This window comes from Microplitis mediator, chromosome 1, assembly GCF_029852145.1.
Source record: "Microplitis mediator isolate UGA2020A chromosome 1, iyMicMedi2.1, whole genome shotgun sequence".
In the NCBI taxonomy this organism is placed as follows: domain Eukaryota; kingdom Metazoa; phylum Arthropoda; class Insecta; order Hymenoptera; family Braconidae; genus Microplitis; species Microplitis mediator.
This window is the reverse complement of record NC_079969.1, coordinates 7,184,640-7,205,675: the sequence shown is the minus strand read 5'-3', so window position 1 is coordinate 7,205,675 and position 21,036 is coordinate 7,184,640. Positions and strand designations below refer to the sequence as shown.

At 27.9% G+C, this 21,036-nt stretch overlaps 1 protein-coding gene across 1 annotated transcript in view; it reads right to left on the bottom strand.

The window, feature by feature from the left end:
* Window positions 1-10,450: 10,450 nt before the first annotated feature.
* The window catches only part of LOC130678290 (soluble guanylate cyclase 89Da-like), a 12,711-nt gene continuing 2,125 nt past the window's right edge, over window positions 10,451-21,036 (bottom strand). Inside the window, exons 2-13 of the mRNA XM_057485437.1 lie at window positions 18,478-18,677; window positions 15,145-15,338; window positions 14,869-15,002; window positions 14,543-14,779; window positions 13,850-14,076; window positions 13,669-13,776; window positions 13,436-13,604; window positions 12,906-13,049; window positions 12,684-12,837; window positions 11,053-11,162; window positions 10,844-10,933; window positions 10,451-10,667 (exon numbers count right to left, since the gene is read on the bottom strand). Of these exons, the coding sequence (XP_057341420.1) occupies window positions 10,602-10,667; window positions 10,844-10,933; window positions 11,053-11,162; window positions 12,684-12,837; window positions 12,906-13,049; window positions 13,436-13,604; window positions 13,669-13,776; window positions 13,850-14,076; window positions 14,543-14,779; window positions 14,869-15,002; window positions 15,145-15,338; window positions 18,478-18,677 (1,833 nt within the window). The 3' untranslated portion in view covers window positions 10,451-10,601. The remainder of the gene's footprint in view (window positions 10,668-10,843; window positions 10,934-11,052; window positions 11,163-12,683; window positions 12,838-12,905; window positions 13,050-13,435; window positions 13,605-13,668; window positions 13,777-13,849; window positions 14,077-14,542; window positions 14,780-14,868; window positions 15,003-15,144; window positions 15,339-18,477; window positions 18,678-21,036) is intronic.

Genomic DNA, 21,036 nt, shown 5'->3' with positions numbered 1-21,036 from the left:
AATCCTCCTCTCAGTCTGTCGCTCCGATGTCTTCTTTGAACGAAAGTCTTTGAACTTGTAATCCATATTAGTTTACTCTATCTCTACTAATGTTTAATTTTATCGACCTGCTATCGAAAACTTACAAACCTAATACTATGAAATGTATTACTCAACGCGACGGAATTTTTATCGTATCGATTTGTTTATAACATTAGTTAACAAAAAAAAAAGTCTCTGGACGATACGATTGAAATTCGATTGAGAAAAAATGTTGTCGATTGGTGGTATCAACATTTTGTCGATTTTTTCAATCCAATCCGGACTTTGAAAAAATTCATTTGTTTATAACTTTAGTTAACAAAAAAAAAAAAAAAAAAAAAAAATAATGGTCTTTGGAGGATACAACAGAAATTCGTTTCCGAAAAAATGCTGACGATTGGTGATATCTACATTTTTTCAATTTTTTTTTTTTTTTGTCTTTGATTTTTAATGTAAAAGCCTCAAGAGAAAAATTTGTTGGGAGAAGATGTATATTGAAGAGGAGAAAGTCACCGGTGCTAAGCAGCAGTGGAAGTAGTTCAGTGCTCGCCACTAGATGGTTGGCCAACTTATTGTGCTGTCCCTGGTTAGATAGGTATTTCAGAGTTTTTATATACGGATGCTTGAAGACCATTCTGGCATGGATATTCCTCTGTTAATTGACAAAGTGACGAGTATCTGTTTTGGTGGTCATATAGTAGATGCTTAACTACATAATGACATTAATAATTCCTTGAATAATTTTTTTTTAAAAAAAAAAAGGATAAATAATACTCTCCAGTTAACAAACAAAAAATGGTTATCGAATTAAAACAAAATTTCGAAAGACAATATATACACAAAATCTGAATGACTATGTTCAATTGGTTGATATTACTTGATATAAATATTCAATTATTACCATATCGCATAGTTACGCTCACTATAAATTTTTAATTTAATAGACTCAGCCCAAAGTAGTTAACTTAACTTAAAATAAAGTGTTAAGTTTAAATGAGTAATATAGTTCAGCTGACCTGTAATTTTTAATTCTAATTACTCATCTCAGAACAGTCATGTTCACTAGTACGGTCGTAGTCTCTTTAACTTCATAATAGTGTAAATGACTACTTTTTTATAGTACTGTTTACTATAACACTTTAGTTACTGGTACTACAGCCAATAGCTGAGACGTTTTTTTACTACGTTTTCCTAGTTCCGAAAACCTGTTTTTTCTCTCAATAAATTGATAAATACCGAAATTGAATTAGTAATCAAAATAATCATATAGCAATTTTTCAGGTGATCATATCGTAATAATTAGCGTTTTTTGTGATTTTGACTCTACATCTAGCAACAAATAATTAAAGTAATGCACTTATTGATGTGCACTAGTATCTTTTAATAAAATGAATTAAGAGAGTGTACCAGGTGATTTTCAAATGAACTGTTTTCACAGATGAAGACCCAAATTATTAAAAAAAATATGTCATTCGATGCGTAAACTAGTATTGATCGAATGAAATGTTTTTCGTTCGGAAATTGTAGTTTATATCTGAGAACGGCTCATTTGAAATTTCCATTTGCTAATGTAAGTGCAACAAGGACAGTTCCGTTCGTTCACACGTGTGTGAGAAAGAGAATAGATGGCATATCCTCTTAAATAATATGAATTTTTCGAGACTCGTTTTTTCCATGTGTGTTCGCAATAGAAATGCATTCTTTGAATGACCGCCACCGATAAAATAATCTGATAATTCATACCCATCTTATTTATGATATTCTTATAGAAATGTATTTCTGTTGAAAATATATTTATAGACATTGAATAATTAAATAATTTTCTGGTTAGAAAAAGTTAGGTCATGTTACCGAATTAGTACTCAAATTAGATTTTGACCTCTTCTGATTGTGAGTATTTTCGAATCTTTGGTTTCATTTATTTTAAAAGTAATAATTTATGATATTTGTGAGTTTTCATAACATTGATATCTGTTTGCTTGAATAAAGATATTTACAAAACTAATTTTTTTCCTTGATGAAATTTACTTCATTTAAACCCTTCCTGCAGGTCTTGTTCATTTGCAGAGCTAGAGATTATAATTTGTTAAATTAAGGATGAAAATAGTAAATATTGATTTATAGTGTTTACTTTTTGCGGTTGCTCTGGTAATGAAATTGAATAACTGACAGAGAAAGGGTACGAATTAGAAACGGCTATTGTGCATTTTTCCGACAGTTCCTGGCGAATGATATTTTAGAAAAATAATCACATGCAAGCTTTTCGATTTTCGATTAGAAATGACCTATATATGACGTGGCTTTTTTTACCCGGGCGAATAATTACCGGTGCTATGATCAGTTGCCATTCTCGCAGCAGAACATTAACACATACCCGGCAGCTTTAATTATCACAGAGAGTAGAATTCGAACAGTATTCAATGATTATCAATTTTTATTTTTAAAATTATTCTTTTTCGTAATAAAATAAAAAATACGAAAACTCGATGTTTCACGACCTAATAATTATGTGGATTGCAAAAATTATTGTATTTTTATTAATTTTTAATACGTGTGACGGTCATCTATTGTCGCAACGTATATTATCTCAACATCGAACTTCTGTCGTACAGAATCAAGTGGTAAATACTTATATTTTTCTATTTGGTTTAAGATTATAAAAATAAAATATTAAAGAAGTCAAATTACATTTCAACAGGTGGAACTGATGAAATTATGTTTTTCTGACAAATTGAATCCAGTAATTGTATCTCAAAATTTGGATGACATAATTAATCAAAAATCATGGGATCCTCTGAGTTCCAACACTATAATGATTAATGACGATTTTAATCCGAAAATAATTCAGGCATTTTATCCTGCTTACCCCACATACGTCTTAACCACTGAATCACCCGATAAACTTCGGAAAATTTCGAACAAATTGAAAGATTTACCTGTCTGGAATGTAATTTCTTCTTTTTTCATTATTGAATCAGACGCTGCAGGAAAAAATTGCAAAGATTCATCTAAAATGCTCCAAGTACTTTGGGAAGATGATTTGATTAACTCATTCTATGTGTGCCAGAATAATAGTGAAGTATTTTTGTACACTTACAATCCTTACACCAACCGAGCACCTGAGCCCTGGAGAAGAGTCAGAAATGCCGATAATCCTGACAAATACTGGACCCTGTTTAGACAGTCGCTATCTATTGGTAATTTAATGAACACAATCAATATAAAAATTTTCGAGACGTATGTGGAACGGTAGGGATTCTGACGGCTTGAAGTGACGTCACGAGTTTGAGGCTATGGGCGCTATCTTATCAAGACCGGATATAGTACAAGGTCTTGATGAGAATGTATACATAGCCTAAAATGCGTGCCTGCACTTCAAGTCCGACAGGGTTCCTACCTTTGAGCATAAAGTATCGAACAAACTTTTTTGTCATATCAACGGCGGAAGGCGAATTTGAGAGATAAACAGTCAAACTTGTTTTAAGTCGTGTAGGAATGTAGAGACAGATAGAGAGAGGAGTTACTTTTCGATACAAGTTCGAGGAAAGTTAACCAAACTATAGATTGCCAGAAATCGTATAGTTTGCGCCCTCTACATGTTGCTTGAAAATCCAACTTTCGCGGTTGATATGACAAAAATTATCTTTCTTATTCCATCGAAATCAACGTCAGTGTTAACATATTTATTGTGCAGATGAAAAAATATGTAGCAGTCTTCAATTTGACAAGACGAAAGCCCTCGATGGATATCCAGTCAAAGCAGTGGCCTATCCTATTCGCAACCCATCGCTGAGCCTGCAGAAAAATAGGACACAACCATTGAAAAGCATAAAAGATAATGTTTCAAATATAAGTTATTTATTTTTTGATAGTTTATTCGAAGCGATAAATGCCACACCGATAATCAATTTTGACGAGACCGGTGATTTAGTTAATAATACAGCCGTAGGATGTTTACAAGCATTGATTAACGGTACACACGATATCGCGTTAAATTTACGTATAATAGATGAAGATTCTTACGAGGATATTGACGCTATTAGATTATATTATCAACAAGGTTTCATCTTATCTACAAGAAATTATAAATTTCGCTTAAAAAATCGTTTATTAGGTGACTTAATATACATAAGTAATGAAGTTATCGTTGCTTTAGTACTAGTACTCTCAGCTACATTTATCATTACGGTGTTTAGTATAGATAGTGTCGGTTATCGAAACTATGTACGAGGTTTTCTGGATATTTTAAGATTGATATTGGGTTTCGGAATAGAGGCACCATTAGAGAGAGCATCTGCGCGTATGATATTCGTCGTTGTCATTTTAGCCATGTATTCGATAATTCCGGAATTACAGAGCCAAATATCCGCTATTTTGTGTATTTCGAACGAAAAGTCTTATATAGAAAATTTCAACGATACCCGTCAAATAAAAAATGCACTTAGAGTCATTTATTATCCTAAAGTTTTATCAAAAGATATGGAAAATTATATATCATCGCTAAATAAAAGTGAAGAATACAATGAATATTGGTTTCGTGAAATGACAGATAGTAACAAATATTGCGATTACTATCTTAGAAATACTTCTCGTTATGTTTGCGTTGATACTGTTGAGAATCAAGTAGAAGCTTTGAATAGAGGATATAAAAAAATGCGTGTTGTCCAAAAAACTGTTTATGATAAGTATTATTCGTACTGGACGCGACGGAATTGGGCGCTTAAAAATAGAATCGATGACGTCACTCTAAGATTACAGGAATCTGGTATCATAAACTACTGGGATAAACGGATATTGTATGACAAACTCAATAAACACAAAACAATCATAAAACCTTGGATACTAGAGTATAATCAATTGACTACTCGATCCTTCGTTCTGCTTTATGAGTTGGTTTATTTCCTTCTGATGGCTTCTCTAATTGTTTTTATATTGGAAATAATTGTTTATAAGTGTCAACACGAATATCGAAGAATGTTGAGACGGTGGAAAGTACTCAACTCATTAGGAAGCCTCCTGAAGTCGATATAGAAATTCAAGAAATTGAATAATAATTTATTACTAGTGTCATTGTTATCAAAAGTTACCAATCAAACAGATCAATCAAAGTTTTCGAATTGGAACCGATGTTAAAAAATTCATAATACCTCTCTTTTGACATCTTTCGTGCTACATCGTTTATTAAAAATATAATAATCATAAAAATTATTAATCAGAATTGAATTCTTGTCACCGCATGACTAAATTAATTGCACCCACCAATTATTTGACTCAACATTCAAAAAGTAAAATCACCGTAGATAACAATTTTGCCACACGTACAGTAAGGTAAAAGACCTAGTACCCAATCAGGGATTTAATACTCGATCACTTTACGATTTGTATATCTATATGTAGTAAAAATCAGTGAATACAGACATACAAATACATAAGTGGTCGGGTACTAATTCCCTGATCGGGTAACGAGTAATCTTACCCTACATGAAAAAAAAAAAAATTAATAAAACATTTTGCGTAAATTTTTATTCATATTTAGTAATTTTTATCATTCGTGCATGTCAATAACTATAAACTGCATTAGTGAACTTGACTGTTTGCTTAGTGAAATTTATTTTATAGTTTAGTAAATTTTACTATAATAGAACTAAATTGATTGAAATTTAATCTACATTCGTCTTTTAACATTTCATTATTATTTATGTTATGTATAATGTTTGTGTCAATTTTATAAATTAATAATCACTTGACTTAACCGAGATTTGAACCCTGACCTTTCGCGTGCGAATCCTCTTCTCAGTCTGTCTTTCCGATGTCTTCTTTGAACGAAAGTCTTTGAACTTGTAATCCATATTAGTATACTCTATCTCTACTAATGTTTAATTTTATCGATCTGCTTTAGACAACTTACAAACCTAATACTATCAAATATTCACTTAACGCGACATAATAATTTGATATTTTTCTTTATAGAAATTGCTGTTCTATTGATAAATACTGAGAATGAATTAGTAACAAAAGTAATCATATAGCAATTTTTCAGGTAATCATATCGTAATAATTAGCATTTTGTAATTTTTACTCTACATTTAGCAACAAGTAGTTAAAGTAATGCATTTATTGATGTGCACTATTATCTCTTAATAAAATGAATTGAATAATATAATTTTTTCGAGACTCGTTTTTTCCGTGTGCGTTCGCGATAGAAATGCATTCTTGCACGGAGAAAAAAAAACAGTAATTTTTCCTATGTTGGCATAGTAACTATTAATATGCGGACATCCCGGGAAAAAATGATTTTGCCTAATTATATATAATTATATATGATTATATATGGAATATATATAATTATATATGGTATTATATATACTTATATATGGTTATATATAGGCCTATATATAAGTATATATAGCCTTATATATAATTAGACCTAATTATACCGGGAAAAAAATGATTTTGCCTGATTATATATAGAATATATATGGTTATATATAGACCTATATATAAGTATATATAGTCTTATATATAATTAGACCTAATTATACCGGGAAAAAAATGATTTTGCCTAATTATATATGATTATATATAGAATCTATATGGTTATATATAGACCTATATATAAGTATATATAGCCTTATATATAATTAGACCTAATTATACCGGGAAAAAAATGATTTTGCCTAATTATATATGATTATATATAGAATATATATGGTTATATATAGACCTATATATAAGTATATATAGCCTTATATATAATTAGATCTAATTATATCCCGGGACAAAATGATTTTGCCTAATTATATATGATTGTATATGGAATATATATAATAGTATATACCCATATATAGTTGTACATGGGTCTATATATGATTAGATCTGATTAGACCTGACCTATATAGACCCATATATAGTAATTTTTATTATATTTTAGATCTTTAAATCTATATATAATCAAATATAAATTAATTATTTATATATATATATATATATATATATATATATATATATATATATATATATATATATATATATATATATATATATATATATATATATATAAGTTAATATTTTATTTATAGAATATATTTAATATTTAGTTTTTCTTATTTAATATATTAGATGCTCTATGGTCTTTATTGATATTTCATAATCAGTACTCGTTAAATGCATTATAGTTTTAGGTGTATATTTACAGAAATAATGATTACAATTTTACTATAAATTATAATTTTAAAATATTTACGAAGCGTTACATTATATTTTTCAGTCTGTTAAAAAAGTAATAAACTTATGTATAATTAAACGTATAATTAAAAAAAAAACTTCCCTCTGAATACTTCAATATTAATCGTACATGAACATACGTAATTGTATATAAATTACACATAATCATATATATGATGAAACCCGCCTAATTTTCGGATCTAATTATATATAAAATATGATATATATGTATTATACATAATCATATCTAATTATATATGAGTATATATAACTTATATATGATTATATATAATTAGACCTGGCCAATTTTCAGATCTAATTATATATAACGTATTATATATAATCATATATAACCTATATATAATTATATATAAATTATATATAATTAGACCTGGCCAATTTTTAGATCTAATTATATATAAGGTCTTATATATAATTATATATAATTAGGCAAAATCATTTTTTCCCGGGATAGTAATAATTCCTGCCCTGATTAAAAAAGTGAATTGAAAAGTATTGAAAAATATTTCAATTCTTTTCAATCCCTCGGCGGTTTTGGAAAGTATTGAATGGAATTGAAATTTCGATCGTTTGAATACTTTCCAATTCCAAAGTGGAATTCGAAAGTATTGAAAAGAATTGAGAATTGAGAAGGATTCAGAAAGATTCAAAAATTTCAATTCACTTCAATCTTTTTCAATCCCACACTTGATCCGAAATGTCGGATTATTTAGGTATTGAGAAGGATTCAGAAAGATTAAAAATATCAATTCATTTGAATCTTTTTCAATTCCTCGGAAGTTCAGAAATTCTTTTATTATTTTGGGATTGAAAAGTATTCATTTTATGTCAAAATGAAAACCTTGGGGTATAGAAAGTATTCGAAAGGATTCATTTCTCATCTTTTTCAATACTTTTCAATTCACTTTTTTAATCAGGGTGTGTTAACATAGTAAAAGTTACTGTGTCAACATAGGAAAAATTCCTACGTCAGCATAAGATTTATTCCTATGTTACCACAGTAATTTTTTCTCTGTGGTATAGAAATTTTTTCATTTTAAACATAGTAATAGTTACTATGCCAACATAGGAAAAATTATTGTTTTTTATTCTCCGTGTACAAGAATATGAATTAAACGTAATTTGTTCAAGATATTACTATGTTAACATAGGAAAAATTCGTGTGTTGAAAAAATTATAAAAGGATTAGATTTTTTTTTCTTTTCAAAAATTCAAATTCAGACAAAGTTGTTATGACTAAGACGTTCACCAATCGTGTTAAAATGAACCATTAATTTGATTAATCCGGTTTAGTATTAATGAAGCCTTCAGAAGAAGGACCTAAATTTTTTTTGTATTCTATTAATTACTACAAAATAAATTGTTTATATATTACAATAATGTGTAGTGATTTTATTATTAGTTAATTTAAATAAGTGTTGATTTGACTTGCGCTAATCAGTTATAAGTCAAGATTCATTTTAACCTAGTAAATTACGTTTTTTTATCAACTATTATTTTCAGGTTCAAAGTTAAGTTTATCTTAAAAAAATCATATTTTTACAAGTCACATAGTTTCTACGGAGTAAAAGTACAGTTATAAGTCCAATGATTTTTTGTAGTATGCAAGCTAATATATATGTAAGGAAATAAGTAAATTTTTTTTTTCAATTTTATGTACATAGGAATTATTCCTATGTTAACACAGTAGGATTTCCTATATGCACATAGGGAAATCTACAATGCAACATAGGAAAATTTAATATGTTAACATATGAGTAATTTCTATGTTACAAAGGAATTATGTTAATTATTTAATGTTAACACAGTAAATTTTCCTATGTTGCATAGTAAATGTCCCTATGATACACAGTCAATTTCCCTATGTTACATGGTATATTTTCCTATGTTAACATAGTAAATTTCCGTATGTTATCATAGTAAATTTCTGTATGTTAGCATAGTAAAAATTTCTATGCGCACATAGGAAATATTACTTCGCGACATAGGAAAATTTACTATGTTAACAATGGACCAATTCCTATATTACAAAGGAATTATTCCTATGTTAACACAGCAAATTTTCCTATGTTGCATAGTAAATGTCCCTATGATACATAGTCAATTTTCCCATGTTACATGGTACATTTTCCTATTTTAGCATAGGGAAATTTAATATGTCAACATAGAAATAATCCTTATATAACATAGGAATTATTCCTATGTTAACGTAGTAAAATTTCCGTATGTTAGCATAGTCTCAATTCCTATACGAACATAGAAAATATTACTTCGCAACATAGGAAAATTTACTATGTTAACATAGGAGTAATTTCTATGTTACAAAGGAATTATTCCTATGTCAACATAGTAAGTTTTCGTATGTTAGCATAGTAAAAATTCCTATACGAACATAGGAAATGTTACTATGCAACATAGGACAATTACCTGTTCTTTTATCTCCGTGTATTCGTTAAATTCGGTGCTTAAGTGTTCATCAGAACCATTAGAGATGCACAGTAAAAAACGAATCGTCAAAGTGTAAAAAAAAGCGTATGTTGAAATTTTGTGTGTCGAATTTTTAACACTTTTGTGTGTCAATTTAACACACAATATTTATCTTGTTTGAACTGCCGCAATAGATTGATTTTTTAACACACAAAAATGTTATTTTATTCGAAAGTAACACTTTTTATATGTTACTGTCAAATCAACACACAAAATATCTTAAAAATAATGTCGACCATTACAAAAGAATTCTTGGAAAATTTTTACTTTTAACATATGTGTATGTAACTTTTTCTAACACTCACAATATGTTAAAATAACACATAAATCAGTGTAAAACGTTCGTCTAACACACGATATGCGTTGATTTTGACAGATCCTTTTTGACTGTGTGCATATAAATTTTTGCTGAACCAATAAAATTGTTTATTGAATCATCGCCGAACATAACAATTGCATCAATAACCTTATTTTAGTGATATAACCATCAACTGGAATAATTTCGTGCATTGAAAATTGTCATTTCTTGAAAATAATTAACTCCGTTAAGCATCGTCTGACTCCTTATCACTTTGAAAATTGTTCTGCCCAAATTTTTGTAAGGTAGATTAAGGTGGTTTAAAAAATATACAGAGGATTCATGTTATTGCTAAAATTAAAAATCACTTAAGATAAAATTTTCATTTATTTGTACGTAAATTCCTTAATGATGTTGTCTCAAAATAAATTTAAATAAAAAAAAACAATATTTAATATTTTAAAAACAAATTCTTTTTTAAGGCACAAATTATTTTTAATTACAATAAATAATATCATATAATTTATATTTTTATCTTAACCGTATGAATTTAAGTTTCATTCTTCGGTGAGTTTTCGTTTGCAGAGAGCCAATAAGTTTCCATGTGACCTTTCCCCTAAAAAAATAATCCAAGTTTGTAGATAAAACATATGCATATAAAAAAGCTCGTGAATTTATTTTAAACTATATTATATACGGTTAGTGTCCGTTATATTGAATGGAAGAGAAGGGAAGGCAAGGGAGTAAAAATAAATAAATTTATTTATAATAGTCAAAGGACATTGACTTTACCTTGACCCACAATACCCCTCGGGATTCAATCTGGTAACGATCACTCGGGAGCAGTGCTTTTGTATCCGGTGATAAATGCACTTTTCCTGGCTTTTGAAAAAATAAATAATTGTGAGAAATTTTTTTTTATATTTTAAAGGGTAAAGTCATCAGTTTTTATTTTTTTTCAATAGTGATTTTTTAGAGTTTAATAATATATGTAAAATTACCAGTCCAGTTGATTGCATACGTGACGCTGTATTGACAGTGTCACCAAAAAAACAATATCTTGGTACTTTAATACCAACAACACCCGCAACTGCAGGTCCTGAGTGAATCCCTAACAAAAAAAAAATTTATATATATACATGTAGATTAGGGTGAGCCAAAAAAACCAACCTATCGAATTTACGTCTTAAAAAGGACCTATATATATCGAGAAAAAAATTCTCCCATTGGGCAAAATTTTTAGCTCAATTTTAAAAGGTGTCGGTAGCCATTTAAATTTTCCCATTTAAATAATATGCAAAAATTTTTTTTTGATTAAAAATATTATAACTTTTGAACCATGTGAGACAAAAATTCGGCTCTAGAATATTCTTGTAGGGCATTAAATTTCTTAAAAGAAAGTCCTGGGAGTCGAATTTGTAAACTTGATATTTCGTATACTAACAGGCTATCAAAGTCTAGAGTAAACAGAATCATACAAATTTAAGGTTTTATTTGGATTTTCCAAATACTTTTCTTTTATTGTGATCGATAAGAGAATATTATTTGTTACAACGTGGATATTGTTGGTGATTTCATTGCACTACATGTAGAACAAATTTTCTCGTAGTATTGATATTTTTAATTATAAAGCTTTAAATTTGTATGACTCTGTTTACTCTAGACTTTGACAGCCTGTTAGTATACGAAATATCAAGTTTACAGATTCGACTCCCAGGACTTTCTTTTGAAAAATTTAATGCCCTACAAGAATATTCTAGAGCCGAATTTTTATCTCACACGGTTTAAAAGTTGTAATATTTTTAATAAAAAAAAATTTTTTCGCATGTTATTTAAATGGGAAATTTGAAATGGCTACCGACACCTTTTAAAATTGAGTTAAAAATTTTGCCCAATGGGGGAATTTTTTTCTCGATATATAGGTCCTTTTTAAGACATAAATTCGATAGGTTGGTTTTTTTGGCTCACCCTAATGTAGATATATATAATTGCATTGGGAAACTCCGCAAAATGAGGCTGCAAAAAAATTAATTTTAATTTAAAAATTGCGCCATTACAAAAAATGGGGCAAGTTAATCCGTCTGGAAACGCGGTCACTTTTAAATTTCTAGTCATTTTTATTTCTTTTCAAGGAATTGCGAACTTTTTAATTGAAACTTTTAAAAAGCGCAATGTAAAGTAAAATGGACCATGATTGAAAAATACATTTTTTTTATTAAATCTTTAGGACTTGATCTGGTGAAAATTAAAGCTCATTCTTATAATTAAATAAATTAATCAACGAGGTTTTAGTAGTAGTCCATTTTACTTCGAAATCAGAATTTTTTAGTTTACAAAAATTATTAAGATAACAAACACTCGAAAAAAAAAAATTAATGAAATTTTTAAAGTGACCAAGTTACCCTATTTTTTTACAAACTTTACAAAAAAAAGAATTTTTTTTCTGTCTGCAAACAGGTACCCCATTTTACCCCGATCTATATATTTATATATATATGTACATATATATAGTAGTTCCCATTTCATCATATTCCTTTTTTGTCGAGGACGTAGAAATTTAATGATATATTTATCTACACATGCATACTATAAGTACATTACATATATCATTATATAAATTATATAGATTTACCTATGCGTATTTGTATGTCTATTCCCGACGGTAATTGGAGAGACCGTACGCGATTGATCAGTTGCAATGATACGTCTGCTATATTTCTCGCATGATGTTTCGTACGGTCTGGTGCACCGCTTGCCGCCATATAAATACGTCCAACTGTTTCTACCTGAATACCATGAAAATCTAATCTTTATAAAAATAACATTTTTTATTTTCATTAATTTATCTCTCTACCTTGTAAACATTGAATTTATCCATCAATGAATCGAAACAAGAAAATACTGCGTTCATTGAAGATACAATATCCATAACGCCTTCGATTGTTGAGTAATCAAAATCACATAGTTCACAAAATAATACTGATATAGACTCAAATGACTAAAAATAAATGAATACTATCATTAGTCTAAAAAATCACCATTTAATCTATAAGGGTTCAATTTTAATAATTTTTCCCGCAAAAAATCGGTACATTTTTTAGTCAAGTTCTACAGCGGCCCATCTTACCCCAGTTGTTAATAATTAGTTACTTAAGCGACGCAGGCTTTGATGCTGAATAAAATAAGCCCTTATTTATGCAAATCGGTTAATAAGTTATCGAGTTATCGTCATTACCAATTAACTTTTTTATCTCGAAGTCGCGGGTTCGAATCCCGGTCAAGGTTTTTTTTTTACAAAAATTAAAAAAATCGTTTTTATTGTTTTTTACGCCCATATTATTGACTAAATATATTTATTATTATTAATTTTTTTTATTAACAAACCTCACAGGTACTTAATGGATTAGAACCGGTTCGCAAACGATCGGCAACAGTTTGTGGTATCATAGAATAAAGTAACTCGTCACTTTTATTTTTCCAACGATCTAGTAACGTATAACTTGTTTCTAATTCCTGCGATCGTTGCTCAGCTCTTTCGAACATCATTTCCAATCTAGTAAAAAAATTTTAATTTATAGAAAGTCAATTTTTTTTTAATTTTTTATTTTTTTTTTAACCTGTCGCAATGCTGCCAACCAGCTAGAACCATTTCACGACTCATGCCATGTGGGTTCAGATCATTCAAGTAAAGTCCCATGCTGGGTAATTCATCCAAACTATTTATTCTGAATTGTTTATAAGTAAAAAATTAATTTTAGTTATTGTTCAAATATATCATTTGATTAATTATATACTTACAAAGGACTACAGAGAAAAATAATCGATTTTATATCTTCGATATATCGCATTTGACCCTTCAAAAGGATACTTCGTGCACCTTGGCTGCCTTTTCGTTCCAAACCAGAAGATTTAGAGCTTCCTGGATTATTATCACAACCAGGTATATTATTATCACATTTATTTATTATCACTTCATTTGAACGTATCAACTCGAGCTCAAACATTACGGAATACAAATAAATCACCTAAAAAAAATTTTTTTTTTAATTTCTGAATATTTTTTTTTGCTATCAAAATAAAACGCAGAATCATATATATATTTTTTTTCTCCATAAAATTTCCGTGTGTTTGAGTACCCACATCGATATATTTAGAAACAAAAAAAAATTATAAAAATTATTATTGTTGCTAACAATTAGATTTGTCCTTTTTTTTTTAGTATTTTATTCAAAAAAATTAATATTGCAGCGTTACTTGTCATGTAATACCGAGTAAAACGAATACCCATAAGCTAAAAAAAAAATAATGAATAAAATTCAAAATGGCGGATTTATTAACAATTAGACAAAATTATCATCACTACGTAATACATCGTTGTTGGTACTCATTTAACGCGTAATTTCATCACCTACACAAATATACAAATCATTTTTGATAAAAAAATTTCTATCAAAAGAAATTTTAAAAAAACAATTTTTTTTTACAACTTACATTACGCCAAGTAAAAGAAATGCCTTTAGGACGACGCAATTTAAAAACTTCACAGATATGCCGATTTAAAATAGAAGTATTACCACCCCATACTTGAAGTAATTTTTCACCTGCGCCCTCAATACGCATTTCCGGATTAACCACAACACCAAATGGAAATAATCTAAGGAGTAATCCACAAGATACTGGTGAAAGCTCTCTACCAATTGGTGCCTTCATGCGATTTGTTTTAGCAGTCTATGTTTCAATCAATTAAATTAAATTAAATTAAATTAAATTGAATTTCCTTCCTTTAAATAAATATATTATCCAATAAATTAACTCACGTATTCACGATTGTCAAAATCAATACGGAATTTAACCATAACATTTCTCGAGCCAGGGATATTGTTTAAACTTTCAAGTACACGGATATCTAGACTTGTTTCATAAAGATCTTTTGCTATTTGAAATAAAATTCCTTTAAAAAAATAAAAATGATTATTTGTATGCAAACCTTGACTTGAAAATTTTAGATAACAGTAATAATGTAACTCTGGTCTCAAAATTTATTATAAAATTGTCTCTGCGTACTCTGTACTAGATAGTGAAGATAATATTACCTATCAAATAATGAGTAAATCCTTGTCGATTACTGCGATACACTAGTACAACTCCATGTGGATCTATATGTGTGATATACATCGATGGACTTTTCATTTTTGGATACGTGAAACGCATTTGGATGTGAATATTATCGACACTTTGAAGAAAATCACAAAAATAACGTCCCGTTGCTTTTAGCATACATCCATATCTATAAAAAATATATAGCCATGTAAAGAAAATTCGTTCCAAAAAGATTCCAAAGAAAGTCAATTGTAGAACTTGTTAATTTGGGGGTGAATCAGAACTTCAAGTTGAATTTTTTCAAATTTAGAATTTTGATAGTTAGAAATGTTGTTGATTTAGAACTTTGTAATGATTAATTTTAAGGCAGGTGAGAACGTTTTCGAACACACAATTTTTAAAAACTATTTTTACTACACGGAAAAAAATAAACTATATAAATTGAGAATGACAAGTAATACAATGATAAAGTGAGCAGTAAAAATACTATTATTCTAAATAGTAATTTTTTCATTAATGATTAAAACGTGAATAATTACACGATAAGTATGAAAATTTATTGTCTATGTAAGAAAAATTACTATTTGAACTTTAAAAATCGTAACTGATACTTAAAAAATTGACAACACGTAAGGTATCCGCGGGTAATAAGACCTAAGTGACAGAATTGATATTTAAAATAATCGCCTCCGCTAAAGGCTACTTTAGTAGAAGGGTCTTGCATAGAGATGTTACAAAAAGTTTATGGAGTCCCGATACCACGTTCTTTGTCTTCTACTCTCTAAAAATGAATTAGTGAAATTCTCGCGAATCAGTGGATAGTCACTATTTCTACAGCTATACTACTAATTCAACCAGTGGTATACTTATAGGTGGTTCCCAGTGAAAATTCACTAATTTGAAGTGAATTTCACTAATTCATTTTGAGAGAGTATATTTCATCATCCGTCATATGATGTCGTAGCGCAGAAGAAATTATAAAAAACAACCCGATGAAAAAAGATTTTATACAATTATATAAAATTATGTATAAATTGGATAGAAAAAATGGCCCGATCCAATTGTATACAATCTGTACAGAAATGGTATACAATTCTATACAAATTATATACAATTCTATATAATTGCAATTATGTAGAATTGTATATAATTATATAGAATTATATGTAATTATATAGAATTGTATACAATTTGTATAAAATTGTATATAATTTCTGTACAGATTGTATATAATTGGATCGGGCCATTTTTTCTATCCAATTTATTTATGGTCTATATAGGGGAAGAGGGGGCAAAAGGGGTAGGGTAGGCAAAACGGGGTACCCCCGAAATTTTATAAAAAAAAATTTTATATTTTAAATGGATCTTAAACATTTCAAAATCACTTTTGTAAATAAATTTGAGCGTTATTTTGAATTTTTTTTGTTAAACTTTTTCAAAAATCAATTGTCAGTTGAAAAATATTAAGGGCTTTTGTTTTATGATAAAAACTATTAAAAATTTGTTTTTCTTCTTTTGTATTCAATAATCATGTAAAATATAATTTTTCTTCATGTAAATTCCTTGCAAAAAAAATTTAACTTAATCAAATTCATTTAAAATCCAGAATTTTTTTGTTTTTACCCTTTTTAGAGGGTACCCCATTTTGCCCGCAAAAATGAAAAACTTTATGTTTCAACAGTAACTGAAAATTTTTTCTATTTACTTTGAATTTCATTAAAACAAAAAAAATTTAGTGTATTTGAGTCCTCGAAAACTTGGTATTTCCTAAAGTACCCCCTTTTGCCCCTCTCTCCCCTATAATGTTATACAATTGTATAAAATCTTTTTTCATCGGGAATCTAGTCTTCTGACTCTTAAAAAGGATACTGATAGTTTCAAGTGCTGTTGAGCAAAGCAATATAGTCTTCTGTCTTTAAAAAAGTATTGTTGCTAAATTTAAGTGATGATTTATCTCTAATACCAATTTTATTAAGTATAGTTTAACTATTACAGTTTGTTTAACCCGTAGGCCTTATAACCCTACCGTAGTAAAATAAGGCATATACGTAAGGTTTTTGTAAAAGTTTAATTTTTTGTTTGTTTGTAGTATAAATTACCATTACTTCATTATATTTTATGGCTAATGTATTGAAATAAAGATTATAATGATACAATTCGATAATTAAATGCAATATTTTCGATTCTATTCAAAATCTCCCTTAGCTAGGCCTTATTACCCGGTACCTTAATGTGAAATTTATTATTTGGAATGTCAAAATTCCCCATATTGTCACCCGGATTCCGGGTTATAATTTCAAACACTATTTTTAAAGTTTATTTTTTTATCCTTCACAAGCAATTCAAAAAGTCATGACCCGTACGCAAAAAATATATATCCGGGATATATTCGGGCAAATCTGAATATATGTCGCATATATGAGACATATATTCAATTTTGCCCGTATATATCCCGGATAAATACTTTTTGCGTACGGGGATTTGAAATCTCTATATTAGAAGAGAAAAATTTAGTAAATAGGTTTTCAAAAATAGTTTTATTAGACTGAAAATTCGCCCAAATAAAGCCTCAAGTCGACCATATTTTTTATTCTTAAAATTGTAAATATTCGAACAAAAGTTTTTTTTTCGTCTATTAATTATTTAATTAATTAATTTATTAATTAGTTGAATAGTACTTAAGACAAGTTAGTAATTATGTTTATATAATATAAATATATATTTATATTGTAAAACTAGTTTCGTGTCGGTAATGTTTTAAGTGAGATAATTAATTAATTAATTCAACCCTTGAGAGTTACATCGTACGATAAATTCAAGTCTTCTACCACTTAATACCCAAAAATGAATAAAACAAAGGGTTTTATGGTTAATCAATAGTTATATATGTTGAATGTAAACATGCCACTGGGTATATTTCTATTCATTTTTAATTAATTGGTTATTTATTCTTATGGTTAATGATAATTAATAATTAGATAATTACTCTTTAATAGTTTGAGGGAAAAAGGGTAAAAAAGTTTCTGAGGCAAAATGGACAGTTATTATTTTTATAGGCATAAGTTTTTAAAATATCAGATATTTTTTTCATTTATTTGTATACTTAATTTTTAATTTTTCTTTTTTTAATAAATTTTCGTATAGATTTTAAAATTTTGACGACATTATCAAAGAACATTTTTAATGAGGGGCAAAATAGGCCTCATTAGAAAAATTAATTGGTTGTATGATTGGAAAAAAAGTTTTTTTTTTTTATTGAAAGTGGATCATTTTACCCCGAATACATGATTTGGTAAAAAAAAAAAAAATAGTTATTATTAACTTACCCTAAATTACTAAAAAATCTTACAAAACATCTGCCAAAAAATTCAATCGTTTTATTGGCAGATACGCCGATTTTGTCAGCCAATGCTGCGGCCAAATTAAGCATCAGTGTATCTGAGTATATTTGTCGGGTATTAAATACTGCATTTTTAACACCAGCTTCTTGTAATATTTCGGACCAAATATCTTCACCGTACTCCAACTAAAAAAAATTCAATAAAAAAAAAATAGAAATGCATATACAATATATTGTATTGAATTGTATTGTATATTTATTGTTTAAAAGAGTATATACATGATCTCTCGTATAACAATTTTGGAACCCGTATGAAAAAACCATATACTGTCGATAATATATAAAAAAATATATGGTAAATAACTGAACATATATGGCGGCAAAATTATTAATATTGATTAATCTATGATTTATCATATATAATAATTTATACGTTTAATATTATAATAATCCATATCATTTATAATATATGTGATTATATACATGTGATATTGTATCAAAAATTATGTATCTGCTTTATATATTAATTTATAACGTAAAATATATGTTTCATCTTATAAATTAATTTATAATTTCAATATTATAATAATTTCGATATTATTATACATAAATAATTTAAAAAATACACTCATACCAAAAATTAAAGGAACAAAAAAATTTTAGAAATTTTTTAGTGATTTTTGCAAGACTGTAACTTCATGAAAAATAATCGTATCGAGATTTAAAAAAAAAAGCATTTTATAGCTTGAAATCTCTAGTTTTATATTTGTGCAAATATATATAAACATCTATCTATATAAATATATATTTACATACATTTATACAAATATATGTGAACATATATTTATATAATTATATATTTACATGCATAAATATTATATGTCAGTCATATAATTAAATCATATATCCTATCATATAACTTAAAGTATAGTATAAAATATTATAAGCAATATTTATAAGTTAGCATGTAAAAAAAATATATTACCGATATATATGTTGCAAATTATAAAATCATATAATATTTCGGCAAAATTTTGTATATGGCTCCATATATGACTTCTTATAATTCCATATAATTTATCATATATTTCGAATTATACTGAAGCTCATATATTGCTTTTTCATACGGGAACGCATGTTCAGTAATTAAGAATTATATTATAATATACAATTTTTAATTTTTAGGAATTATAAGCAGTAATTAAGTTAATACAGTGATCGGCAAGTAAAAATAAAAATTTATGTGGGTATTTTAGGAGAGCCAGTTGGTCGGTGTCTAGGAGAAGGGTTTAGATAGGATTTGATAGGGAGCACCTTTTAGTGACTGTCGTGAGAAATCTTGTCACATTTTCCATATCATTTTTGGAATATATATTCAGTATCATGAGCGTGCGTAGGTTTCTTGGGTAATTCTTGATGATGTCTTTGAAGTATCGCTATCTTAGGTATATATACAATATATATTTCTATATGCATTTAGGGTGAGCCAAAAAAACCAACCTATCGAATTTATGTCTTAAAAAGAACCTATATATCGAGAAAAAAATTCTCCCATTGGGCAAAATTTTTAGCTCAATTTTAAAAGGTGTCGGTAGCCATTTGAAATTTCCCATTTAAATAACATGCAAAAAAATCTTTTTTGATTAAAAATATTATAACTTTTGAACCGTGTGAGATAAAAATTCGGCTCTAGAATATTCTTGTAGGGCATTAAATTTCTTTAAAAAAAGTCCTGGGAGTCGAATTTGTAAACTTGATATTTTGTATACTAACAGGCCATCGAAGTCTAGAGTAAACAGAATCATTCAAATTTAAGGCTTTATTATTAAAAATATCAATACTACGAGAAAATTTGTTCTACATGTAGTGCAATAAAATCACCAACAATATCTTCGTTGTTACAAATAATATTTTGTTATCGATCACAATAAAAAAAAAGTATTTGGAAAATCCAAATAAAACCTTAAATTTGTATGATTCTGTTTACTCTAGACTTTGATAGCCTGTTAGTATACAAAACATCAAGTTTACAAATTCGACTCCCAGGACTTTCTTTTAAGAAATTTATTGCCCTACAAGAATATTCTAGAGCCGAATTTTTGTCTCACACGGTTCAAAAGTTATAATATTTTTAATCAAAAAAATTTTTTTGCATGTTATTTAAATGGGAAATTTCAGATGGCTACCGATACTTTTTAAAATTGAGCTAAAAATTTTGCCCAATGGGAGAATTTTTTTGGTAAGTTGGTTTTTTTGGCTCACCCTAATATGCATACATATAGGAGTATTTTTAAAAATAGATTATAATGATGTGATAGGAAGTATAAATTAGCTTACAATCGATTCGAAATAATAGGCGTTTATATTTGATTGTTATTTATATTTATATATTATTGTGACGCGTGACTTGAATGCTAAAATTTTATTTATTTTAGTTAATTGAATACAATGATTAAAGTATCAAGGATAGCATAAAAATAACTATAGAGGTGGTTGGGGCAAAATAAGATATTATTTTTTAGACAACAAAAATTTTTTTTTCAAT